This window comes from Manis pentadactyla, chromosome 12 (genome assembly GCF_030020395.1).
Source record: "Manis pentadactyla isolate mManPen7 chromosome 12, mManPen7.hap1, whole genome shotgun sequence".
NCBI lineage: Eukaryota > Metazoa > Chordata > Mammalia > Pholidota > Manidae > Manis > Manis pentadactyla.
This window is the reverse complement of record NC_080030.1, coordinates 66,275,556-66,289,130: the sequence shown is the minus strand read 5'-3', so window position 1 is coordinate 66,289,130 and position 13,575 is coordinate 66,275,556. Positions and strand designations below refer to the sequence as shown.

The following is a 13,575-nucleotide window of genomic DNA, read 5'->3' as shown; positions in this document are numbered from 1 at the left end:
CCAAATTCTGGACCCACAAAACTGAGTGGAGTGATAAGTGTTTATTGTTGGGATAAACCACTTAATTTGAGGTCATTTATTATGCAGGAATAAGTGACTACTGCAAAATATGACAAGTAATACTTCATATTTTTTATTCTAATTTTGTAGAATGTATTAACTTTTAAAGTTGGTCAAAAACTGACTGGATGAAATAAAAATCTTTATGACAAATATCTGTTTCTTCATAATGTAAAAAATTGTTTCAAAATCAAAATATCAGCATTATTCATTCCTTTAAGCAAAAAATGTATTAAATGATAGGCACTCAGGTAAAGAGATGAATAAAACTGTCTCTTCCTTGGATAAGTCTAAGTATCTGAGTGAGATGGACAACTAAACTGATACTTATAAACCAATGTGGTAACTGCTGTTAATACAGGTGCCTGGAAGGTACTAAGAATTAAAGCACAGTACAGTGAATTTTCTTAAGACATCTGAGACTATTTCACAAAAAAGGGGTAAGTCTTAAAGGATAAATTCATCCTTCAAGAAAATTGAAGAATAAGTCTCTACTAGTGATATTAATATGTGTTACAATGTTCATGATAAACTAGGTTCTGTTCTATGCACTTCAAACATATTCACTTATATACTGTCTTAACAATCCCATTATATATATCATTATCCCATTTTACAGATGATGAAACTGAGACAAAGAGAGGCTAAGTGACTTTTCCAATATCACACAGCTATACATTTATAAGATCTGGGTTTAATACCACTGAAATCCAGCACCCAAGGTCACATTCTTAACTACTACACTTTCTGCTGTACTGGGAGTGAGGGGGGAATGGTGTGAGTAGAGGCAGGGAGGAGTGAGAATAAATGTTTTTCTAGGGAAAAAAAACAGGAAAGAAGAGCAATAAGTAAGGCTGGAAAATGGGGCGCATGAGCTGAATTACAAGATGGAAATAAACGACTAAGCCAAGGATTTGAACTTCATGCAAAGGAATTTATTTCTGGGCAAGAGGAAATATAGTTGATGAAATTTACATTTTATGAAAATACCTTTGGAGCAATGTTAAAGAGGAAAGACTAGATGAGGGAGACAAGAAGATATTGCATTAGCCTCCTCAAAAGAGAATCAAGAGCTGAAGTGGAGTAAGAGAGATAGTGATAGTCAGAAGAAGCAAATTTAGGAAACATAAGAGGGTCAGTTAGCTAGCAGAGAGTATGATTGATCAGTTGCCAAATAGATTGAAAATATGACTTGCAGGTTTCTTTTTGTAGGGAGTAGATAGATGGTTGGGTCATTAATAAACATAAAAACCTTAAGGATGAGGCCATCACATAGAAGATGTGCTTAACACACATTTCTTGAAAGAAGAAATGAAGTAGTAATAATAGAGAAGCTACTGTTTTCCTTATCAGACACAATTCCAGTAACACGGGCATTATCCATAGCACCAAATTAAGTGGTCCAAGGAAGCTCTACCGTGGATTGTATCTTCCATTTAAGCAATCTAGTCTGAAAGTCTAATTATAGGTAGCTACTCATTTTATAAAATAATTCAGAACAAATTCCACAGTAATTTCTGTAGTAGGCTTATTAAATTATTAACTTTACAAATATTATTTACATGTAATTCTTAAAATGCATCTGTAAAAATTTAAAAACTGTATTTTATGATCATATTGGGCTCTAAAATTTAAATGAATGAAATTCTAAAGGAAGAAAGAATGGATGAAATATCAGTCAATACAGGCTCAAAGGAAATGAAATCTCCTAGAGTAATGAAACCACCTGTTTTTTACTTAAAATTTTAGGTCTTAATTTTGTATTATAGGCATTCAATCGCATATGCTCTTAATTCCTACATTACATAATATACCAAAAGTATTGACTGGTAAGATCAGAGATGTATGGCTCTGGATAAATAGTCCTTTGTCTTTGGCTGACATCATGATGCTCATTTTAGTGCAACTACCAGTGGTACAGCAGGCAGAGTCATCTCTGTCACACCTCACGTCAATAAACACAAATAATACAGTTTTGTGGCTTTGTGACATTTATACTTGCATTTCCTTTAACATAGCCCTTTCCTGGCACATAGCAGGTACTTGATAAATAACTGTTACATGACTAAAATGCCATAATGAAAAGTAAAGAACCCCTGAATGTGTAGAATGTAACTTATAATATTTATAGTTTCTGGGTTCTACTGATCCCTCTCTGGAGAAAGAAAATGAGGGAAGGTGCAAATACGAAGGAGCACTTTAAGAGGTTAATGAAATGTTTTTGCTTGTGGTAAAAAGTGCTAAGCATAAATTCATTCATCTATTCATTTAATATTTATTGAGCACCTGACTAATTCCTTCCCCCAAGGAACTCACAAGTCATTAAGGCATGTCAGATGTGGAAAAGGACAGATATAGTTTAAAAAATAAAGGAAGACCTTGAACCAAATGATAAACAATATATTGAAAGATTGAATAGACCATAATGAAAATCTATCTATCCTCACTTGTGTTTTTCCTATTTTACTCCAAATCCATAAGAACACATGGCCACCCAAGCTGTAGTATCTTATGACAAGTAATTCTGGAAAACCCTTTTAACACTCTATATTCAAAGAGAATGTTTGGAAAGGAAAGTTGAAGCCAGATGGTAGAGGAACTTAAAAATTCTTTAAACAATTTTCCATTTGTCCAGAAGTTTTTTTATTTGGTTTAGTTTCATTTTATATTGTCAGGTATAAAACCTAGAAATTATCCTTTATTAATGGTCAGTAAAATCCCTGTTCCCAAACCAAATAGCCACCAAAATGTTTATCATGATATCCATGAAACTGCAACATTCAGCCTTTGTTCAGCTCTATAAATAAAGAAGTATATATATCCCATCCGAAATCAGTGAGTACCACAGGCAAAAAAGAATGGAAGGAAAGCGTGAAGACATGAGCTAGACTCAGTGACACTTCGGAACTTTCGTGGGGTGCTTTATTTCTCACATGAAGAGAAACAAAGCCCCAGCTGAGGAGAATATTCTTTTCTTTCATTTAAAACCCAAATTCCTGAAAACTTGATCTTACCCGAAAAGTTTTTGTAATCCACTAAGTCAAACATAACAACAGCAACAGCTGACCAGGTGATGATCAGAGCAATGACCAGCAGCCAGGCAGCCGGGGAGCTGAATGTCGTCACTATGTCTTCCGTCACTGTCCTCTTCAGTGTTCTTCCGGGGGATTTGGGCACAGATCCATTTTTGCTGTCTATGACAGTTGTGGTAGTAGATGCATTGCCTGACATTCAGAAAGGAGAATTTCAACTTAGAATTTCACATCAAATATTGATGACAAAAAAACGACTATAGAAGTATATGTGAATTGCTTGTACCATGCTCTGTAGTAGAACACACCTCTTTGGTAGTGGGACCTTACTTCCCTGCTCACTACCACATTATCTCTTCCTCAGTATTTGCCCTCTACCCTGAAACCCTCATAATCAACATCCCTTTTTTCCTTCAAGTGTCATAAGTCCTGCCATCCAGGCCACAGACTGTCAATATCTTCTATCATTTTTACTTCTCCCTTACCGCCTCCTATATCCACTACCATCAAGAGCAATCAGCTTTGATTAAGTTGTTTTTTAATACTATTGTCCATTATTTAGGTTCCTCTATCAGTTTCGAAGGCAAGTAAAACACCTCTTCTGGGGGAGAATTAAAATCAGTGACAAAATCATTCAAGTGGATGAAATTCCTTTTGGATATCTTGGCTTAACTGCATAACTGACCCTTCTGTTGGGGCCATTCACTTTTATTTGTGAAGAGGCACAGATGATCTAAGGAATAATGGTAGAAAATCCTATTATATTCAATAACTTCTTTATTCCTGCTTTCAAAAAGTCTACATGTTCATGAGAGAGAATTTAAAAAATATAAAAAGTAGCAAAACAAATATATAACTAATCATTTATAATTGTCACTAACCATAGCAACTGTTAACATATTATTCTATTTACACCTACTTTTCTGTACATACATACAAATATATACATGTTTTGTTTTTTTGACAAGTTATCATCACATTGTCCTTTAGGCTTTTTACTAGGTGTTATATAATAGACATGTTCTTTTGCTATATGTATTCCATAAAATAACACTTAAGTGGTTGCATGGTATGTCTTTTAAGCATAATTTATTCAAATTGCTTTCTACCTTGGGACATGGCAGAAGATTTCTCAGCACACACTAATTCTTCCATTAGGAGAATTTCTGGGGTGAATCACATAATTGCTTTTATATCTTTTGAGAATATATGTATCTATCTGAAAATGTGTATATTTTTGCAAACTGTAAATGCCAGCAGTCTGTTTCATATCCTTGACAATATTGGGTATAACCATTGTTCAAAATATATGCAGTCACATGTGAAGAAAATTCTTCTTGATTTGAAATTCTTTGATTACTAGATATGAGCTTTCTATGCATTTATTTTTCCTCTGTATTTCTTGTGAAATTTTTGGTCCGTTTTTCTATAAACCTCCTTTTGGTGGTTTATAACATTGCATACACATATACATACATATATATGTATGCATCTACTTTTATATATGGATGTTCAAATATCTTTGTGTGTACATGTATGTGTATTTACATGTATGCATGGCTATAGATATGTAAGTGTATGCATAAGAACACACACATATGATAGAAACAATTTATCTGACCTTAGATTGCAATTTTTTCCCTCAACTGTTTACCTTTCTCTTTTTATGGTATTTTTATATATAGAATTGGCATTTAAAAATTGTGTAACTTTTTCATTCTTCTCCTTAAAGTGGCTGCCTTTGTAGGGTTAAGAAACCCCCCTCAATAAGCAGACATATTTGATTATATTGCAGCCCCTGATAGAAAGTTAAGGCTAGAGAAAACAGAGGTCATCTGAAACAACTTTATCATGTTACATTTAAGAACAATTGAAGACTAGCCAGAAAATGTAAGTGACTTTCATGGCATGTTTGATCCCAAATTACACAAATGTGTAGTAAATAATTGAATACTAAAGAGAAAAAAATCCCTAACAATCCAAATACTTTTGCCAAAAATCACAGTTTAACAATGTATTTCATATGTTTTAAATATGGGCCACATTTTCTATAATAATTTAAGAACTACACACCAAGAAAGAAAATTTTGATTAACTGTATTTTAATATAATTAAATATTTTCTTCAGTTTTACTAGTTATTTTCAAATTACATTGCCAGATTTAAAAACCAAACTCCATTATTTTCAAACTTTTTTGGAACTTTCAGCAAAATAAATTTCACTTAACTAGAAATATTACTCGTAGTTACCCTTAGAGTGTGCTAAATAAAAGATCAAAGTGTAAATATTTTAAAACCAAAAGGAATTCTTTTTACTCCTTGAAGGCCTCAGAGTGAAATTAAACCACTTTTTGTCATCCTTCTGTCTCTTGCTTTACCTTCTACAATTCTTTCTTAAATTTTGTCTCAATTTTCTCGGAAACAGTAATGCACAAAAGTCATGCCACAGGTTGCATAGAGAGGAGAGATGGAGATTAACTACTGGCTCCTCCCTGAATTAGCTGAGTGGCTGGAAGGTCCCCTACACCTCACCTCTGAGTGAGAAGCATCTATACTTGAGGCATAAGGTTGGTAAGGCTTAACTTGCGGGCTTATCTTGGTAGAGAAATAACTCACGTCAATTGCTTGGCATATTTCCTGCTACATGGAATAATTATTCAATAAATGGCAATACAACAACTACTAAACCACATCTTCATTATTATCATCACCACCATCACCATCCTTACTTCTACCACTGCTTCCATGGCTCTTACCGCACCTGTGATCACAGCCTACTATCATTATAAGGAAAGGCTAGAAAAGCACATAGACCTGAAGAGTAAGGGTTGAGAGAACATGCTTCAGTAAACTCAGGCACTTGTTTCCACTTAATAATCACATACATTAGGTTAAGATACTTTCAGAGAACCAAAAAAGGATGCTGACTCCCTCAATGTCTTTCCCAGTCAACTAATTTACTTCTCGTAATACAGGAAAGGAGGATACATAATTTATTCATATTAATGTAGGCTGTTTGCCCCATTAACAAAATTGAGATGATCTATAATAAAGTTATTTTATAGTACAGAAGTTATCAGTGTAACTGAATTCTTTAAATTAGAAAAAGTTTGAACCATCAAAAAAATGTGTGTATACCACGCTTCTAGTATAAATCCAGTTCATATGGCAATTTGTGATTTGGGGGGTAAGAAATAAAAATACTGCATGCAAAATTGAGTATTTTAATTAATAAAATGTTACTCTTTTTATTTTCTCCTTTAGCCATAAAATGGTACTATTCTTCTTTTTATAAAAATAAGATAAATGACATAAAATTCTATTGACTACGGAAAAGAATTCAAGGATACATATGTGGGGAAAATTGAAACTTGTATGGCCAGGATCCTCACCTGAACCTAAATTACTCGGTGATGTAACTGGCCTACTGCTAGGCTACTGCTTCCAGACCCGTAGACAATAAGCTACTGTTGAGTGAGTCACTATATAAAGAGCTCTGCCCAGTGCTCTGGGTGAAAGCAGAGATGAAGGAGGATTACAGACCTGCAGACTGTTCGATGCAGATGTACTTCTAGTGCTCGACCTATCGCTGTGAGAACAAGCTGGGTAATAAACCCTTTTACCCCAAGAACATTCCATTGTCATTCCTCGGTCTCACTGAATCCATGATGAATTTGCCTGGGGCTGAAACCCATTGGCAAGACAACATAGTAGTAGTTATTAATAATAACCAAACATAACTAATACAACTATTTTTTAGATGACAATGGTAAATCTAGGCCCATGTTTTTAAGAGATTAAAAGTTTAATGATGAACATAAGTGAAAAAATGATTTAAGATTTTAAAATGAATTTAGGTAGAAATTAATAATAGTGACAATGAATCTCCTTTCTTCTCTGAAAAACTATGTGAATACATATCTCAAGTTCATGAACTCAATTTAGTTTGAAATGATGGCAAGATGGAGAAATAATTTAAAAAACAGATCTCATACACTGTACTTAAGAAGATGCTCAAAGAAGGAAAAATTAGAACTATCATATTCTCTCATTGATTTTTGTGCCAGATTCCCATCACTTCTAATGGCAGTTCTGAAAATGGATGAATGATAGGAGTGCTTTGAAATGTAATTTAAGACCCAAGTGGGGCTACAAGTGAATCAAACCTTTGGAATAATGATTTGCGGGAGAGTAAGTGAATTATAAGTGTTTCGGCGAGTCCCACCTGAAAGTTGATATGTTGCTGATCTCCAGTTAACCTCCGGAAGGCTCCCTATTACCCTATATAGAGTATCCAAGAAGAATTGCCTTGGTACTTCAGATTCACTTCAGTGAACTGTGTATTAGAGCATATTTCTGGAGACAATATCATACACACCTGCTTGTTACCTTGAAACTGAAAGAACAAATTTGATATGAATTATATGAATCCTGGTCACATTTTTAAAGGACAGAAATATTTTAAAGGAACAAGAGTTTCTATTTTGTTTATCTTACGACTGGAAAAATGAGAAACTATAAATTCAGGAAGCAAAACAAGTTCAGAATTTAAATATGAGTAATTTTTTAAAAGAATGGATATTAATATGAATTGCAGATTTTATTTCACAATTATGGTACAAAACTTTAAATAGATGAAAATGGTAAAGTTAACTTGAAATGAATTTGTTTTAATTTGCTCTTTCCACTTAAGAGCTAATCAAGATTCAGAGGTGATGAAAATATATTTTGAGTATCAACTACAGAACCATAAGCAATTTGAAAGTAATTTGAAGGTTATCCTGCTTAAGTAGAATTATGCGTTGCCTTTGTTATGGAAACACACTAAGTCTTACCTTTCATTTTCCATTCAAATTTACTGCAGAAGCCACACAGAGCCAAAAGGAATAAAATTGAGGGGAAATAAATTGCCTTCTCTGACAGCTGGTCAAGATAAATGCAAAGAACAGAGTGTGTAATCTGGGATTATTTAATGTTTGAAAAACACTTTGAAGATGACAAGAGCAAGTTATTGATACGGTGGAAAAAATGAGAGGTGAATCTTACTGAGCAATTTGACATGGATGATGCTTCTTGAAAGTTGGCATCTCTGAGCAGATAGGATATGTGACTGTCCTTTCCATGCCTACTTCTTAATTCCATTCATTTTAATTTCATACAAATGATTTTGATTGCCAGAGACCCAGTATCAGCTTCAAAAGAGATAGAGATCTGGCTGAAAGGCCATGTGACCTTTAAAGTAAAATTACGAGCTGTTTATACAGTTGTTCCAAAGACCAACTTCACAGTAAGGTTTCACATCGAATAAATCATAAAACTCCAGAAAGAAGTCACTTAGCCACATCATGCCTTATTAATCAGATGAGGAAACTACCAAGTACACTTGCCCATTATTATTCCTATGAGACACTGGCAATATAATCTCTTCTAGGATGCTCAAAGAAGACACCTATATTCTACAATGGTATAAATAAAATATTACCTCCTCATTACATAAAAGCATTAATTATGGATTTTACATTTCACTGTGCAATGTGGTTTGTGGACTACTCTAACACTGTATTTTTCTTTCAGTAATTAGAGAACAAAGGAAAAAATGGGATATATAGTGTCAATGGCATTATAAAAATATTTTATTCAAAAATTATATTAAGAACGTAATTCCCAATTTTCAGTAAGAATGACTCTTGCTATATTTTTCAAGGGTTCCAAAAAACATGCCTGTAAGAACTTTGGAGAAACTCTACTGAAATGATCTTTAGGCAAATAAAGTTGAAAAGTGAAAAATCTATCTTTTATCCTACATATTTTATCAATCCTAGTGTTGGCAGACTGTCTATATATAATATAAGTAGGTATCTATGACTAAACGATGTTTTTCTACAAGTATATAGAAGCTGAGTAAAAATTGATTTTGAGAGGAAAGATAAACCATGACAATTCACACAATCTTTGTCAAAATACTCCTACATATTAATTTTATATTTGTGTGTCCATCTGTGTATGTATGTATACATACATACATACATATGTAATATTTATAAGCCATAAGGTATAACCTAGAGTAATTTTTAAAAGAATCTAGATTCCAGATAGTTAAAAAAGAAATAAACAAAAACTATTCACCCTCTTTCAAGGTATAAATTGCTTCATCTCAAAACAGAAACTCATCTCCTGCCAATTTCAATGAAAGCCCTAAACTGTCACCTTTTTCTCCCAATTTTTGGGATGTGATCATTATAATGATATTTCAGAGGATAGTTTGGCCACTTAATCTGCCTGCTGAGGTGAAGAATACATATCTATTTTTTACATTATTTAGCACTTTTTCCTACCCACCAACTCCCTCTACTAGTCCAGCAAGTGAATTTCTTTTCCTAGTGGTGGGATTAGAAGGGGAATTCTCCCCTAACCCCTAGACAAAGGAACAGGCCTTTAAATGAGGCAAACCTGATCATTCAGCATACTCCCTTTTGCTGGTGACTGAACAAATGAGGCAGAGTCCTCCATACTTCTGTGGAACTATTGGGTTACACTCTTTGCTGAGGTTGCTAAGCTATTAGGTCTACCAGTGGTCCTCTAGCTGGAGAGTCTGCTGCAAGATGGGAAGAGGTAGGGTCCATGTAACATTGTGTGGATTCATGGAGCCACCTGTGCTTAGTATCAGAGTTATCTCTGGACTTGCCAGTTCTATGAGAATATATAAACTACTTTGATTACCAGCCATGACGAGTTCTGACTGACACCCTTCCATCCACTGGGAGTTTAAATAATTATTTTCCTTCATCTGTTTGTTTCATGAGGAGTGATCAGTCAGAATGATCTAAATATCCAGTTTCTTTGTTTAAAATTATTTTTATTTTGAAAGAAAGTCATAAATTCCACACTTCTTTCCAGAGTGGCTGTGTTGTCATGGTCCTAAGAGAAAAGAGATCTTTGGGGTTTTTCAGGGTCAAATTCTAACATCGAGGTACTCTTTCTGGGAAGATCTCACTTGTGTTCTGGCTGAGTGAGAGGCAGGATCTCTATCTGTGGGCAGCAGTCCCCCACTGTGCCCTGCTAGCCCATTTTCCAACAGTCCTTACTGCAAAGTAATAGAGTTGCTTGTATTAGCTCCTGTAAGCCCAGTTTTCCACTACATTTTGATACTGTCATCTGCAACTTAGCAATTACTCCCCATTCAGATTAGTTTTTCTACAAATAATGAAGGGAATTTAAAGGTGAAAAGCAATGAGTGCATAACTAGAATTTCTTTTTTGAAACAACCTGTATTGAGCTCCCCACACATTACAGGTAAAATGCATTGTATTTTACCAATCTAAAATGGGCAAGGATTTCAGATGAATTCCCTTATTCCTACTTTTTTTTAAATACTCTTATTAAAATTCTACTCTGAAACTCCAACTCCTCTTCAAAAATTACCTGAAACATCAACTCCTTAATGATAATTTGTTGACCTTTTGAAATGAACACTATTGTTCTTACCTGTGATTCTATAACATTTTTTGGTAAATACAAAGACATGGATAAAACTGTCCTGACTTTTGTGTAGCTTTTTGTTTTTCAACAAGGTTCTAGGCTGGGAGCAAGTGATCTGTCCTTTCATAGCATTTAGCACAACACTTTTTACACAGTGGGGCCCAATAAACACTTACTGAATGAAAATCTTCATAAATTTTGCTAAAGGAAATCAGCTTAAAATAATGGGTCCTATTAACCTCAATATTTCTGTATTTTAAAAGGATGTGCAATGTGTAGTGACCTCTAACCAGAGAAATAAACTAAATAAAAAACAAAATATATTTTTGTGACATGAGATAATGTTGCAATAAGAGAGAGTACTGACAGAAGAGCGCAATTGTTGGGGTGCATCTCAGAAGAAAGGGAAGTTTAATCGGTCATATAATTACAACTTCAACAGAGAAGGAAAGACTAGAGTGGTAAAGGAAAAGATGTGCAATCTCTTTGACAAAAAGAAGCATATATTTACTAAATTATGTCAATAATTAAGCAGAGACACTCATTTCTAATGAGGCAGTTAGAGCTAGCATCTCGGACGTTATTAAGGTTGTTAAATCTCCACAATTTCCAAATCTGGGAAAGGTTTCTATGAACAGGTAAGGCAGAATAAGTGTATAGAATGAATAAAAGTACTGATGATCAACTTGTACAAATGTGTGATGGTGCATTTCCTTAAGTCAGCTGGGGCTGCCATAATAAAACACCATAGACTGTGAGTCTTAAGCAACAGAAATTTACTATCTCACATTTTGGAGGCTGAAAGTCCCAGATCAGGGTGCCAACATGGTCAGATTCTAGTGTGACTCTCTCCCTAGCTTGCAGAAGGCCGGATTCTCACTGTGTCCTCTCATGCCCCGTGACCCCATCTAAAACTAATTACCTCACAAATGCCCCATCTCCAAATACCATCACATTGGGGTTAGGGCTTCAACACTGAATTTGTGGACACACGATTCAGTCCACAGCATGCATGTTTCTATTTGATTATTTAAAGATTTATCAAAAGAATATTATTATATTTTAAGCTTAGTAACCACAGCTATTTTAATAGAACTATATCTTTCATGTTAAAATAATGGAAATCATGGCCAAGGTCCCTTACTACCAGTATATGTCCAAGGAGCCCAAGTCAAAATGTCAGTGGGATATATATATACTATATATAGTGGGATAGTTTAGGGATGGAAATTAATCAACAAGACCTATGAGATGGCTTTTTTTGATAATGATTTTTGACAGATTCAGTCAGCCTCTTTTTTGTAAAATAATCCATCCTCACTTCATGAAACCAGGAAATCTCATGCAAGAAGATAAGCCATGTTAGGGTCTGTCTAACGTCACAAGTTTGAAGTGTAGGGATGGCATCTATAGAAAATCTAACTTCAGTGGATTCAGTTTCAGGCAAATAGAAATTGGACTCCAGTTCCTAGCAAATACAATGTGAACAGGATAGACATAAGATCCATAACTATATTCAGTTCTTTTGAGAAATTAATTTTCTAGTGTTTTATATTTGGGTTGTCACATTTTCTTCCTTGGTCAAATATGCATAATTGAATTTACATTTTGCCCCAGCAATCCTCCTACTAAATTGCCACATTGTCAGTGAATCACAAACCCCCAGAAATAGAACTAGGTTTGGCATTAATTTCCAAATGGAAACATACTATTTCAATTTGGAAATCAATGTCAAATCCAAAGCTTCAGAATCATTAGCTTTCCATGATTTGTTGATTCTAATGTATGTTTTTTACTTTCTTCTTCTTAAAGACATTTTAATGGAAATTAATTTTTCCTTAAGAATTAATCATCTCCTGGTGCTTTTACCCAACATGGAGTTATAATCCTACTACTGTGGTGCCACAATAGCTTCTACTTTATTTCCATTAAGAGAGTGTGATAGTCCTCACCCCAAAAAACAAACAACAGTCATAGTCTTTTCATGTAAATGTATGCAATAGTACTGCTAAAAACCTTATGTAAAGCATCTGCTTAAAAGTATATTCATATAAAATTATGGGTTTCTCACACTGTCATCAGCTACTTTCAGGAAATGCAAGAGCTAAGATGAATTTCTTTCAAATTTACTTCTCTGAGTGAGTTTTTGGACAACAATTTCATGAATCAACCTAGCTTTTTTTTTTATATATTTAAATTTAAATAAAACTATACCTATGTTTTCTATATATAAGGACATTTCTATCCATTTGTTGGAAAAGCAGTGATCCTTTAATAATTTAGTATTTTTCATATGTACAAGTAAATGGGTAAGAATATTTTAGAGTATATAACCATTAAGTAGGGTCATGACAAACTATTGATTATAACAGGGACTTTTGAAATAAAAATTACAATGAAATATCTTTATTTTGTTCTCTTTGAGTAATGTAAGTAGACATTTTCTCTAGTTTTTCTAGAATTAATGCTATTACCACAATCGGATTAGAAACAGATCTGTAGAATATTTTAATCTCTAATGAAATAAAATATTTAAGAATATTTTTGTGAGAAAAAATATATACATAGAACTGGGCGCCACTGTAATCGGATATTATCATGTTTTGTTAAACTTGAACCCAAATCTTCATTAAGCTATATGAAAGGTTTAGAACACATCAGAACAGTCTAGCCCAAATTACCTCTCTGGATTGAGTCAATGTATCCCATGAAGAAAATGCAGCCTGAAAATTTAGAGATAAGATTTGCTGTGTTTTTTTTTTAAATCAGTTAATCTATAAGGGAAAAAACAGCTTACTGTGCCTTTCAAAGGAGTCCTAAATGAGCTTCAAGTTCCTTTATAAATTTCTGAAAAGAACATTAAGGTATCCATGCTCATATTTCCAAAATGCAAGCAATTAGGTAAACACAAGTAATACATTATACAAATCTTTCTTCTAAGGAGCGCACAGAGTTTTAGAAACAGCTGATAAAGCTGCACACATCTGATAAAGCTGCACACATC

The 13,575-nt window shown here is 33.9% G+C and overlaps 1 protein-coding gene across 7 annotated transcripts in view; it reads right to left on the bottom strand.

Moving 5' to 3' along the window:
- The window catches only part of TRDN (triadin), a 377,090-nt gene that overhangs the window by 327,838 nt on the left and 35,677 nt on the right, over window positions 1-13,575 (bottom strand). For all 7 annotated transcript variants that reach the window (XM_057489292.1, XM_057489293.1, XM_057489294.1 and 4 more), the window contains exon 2: window positions 3,075-3,284. In XM_057489292.1, coding sequence (XP_057345275.1) covers window positions 3,075-3,284 — 210 coding nt within the window. The remainder of the gene's footprint in view (window positions 1-3,074; window positions 3,285-13,575) is intronic.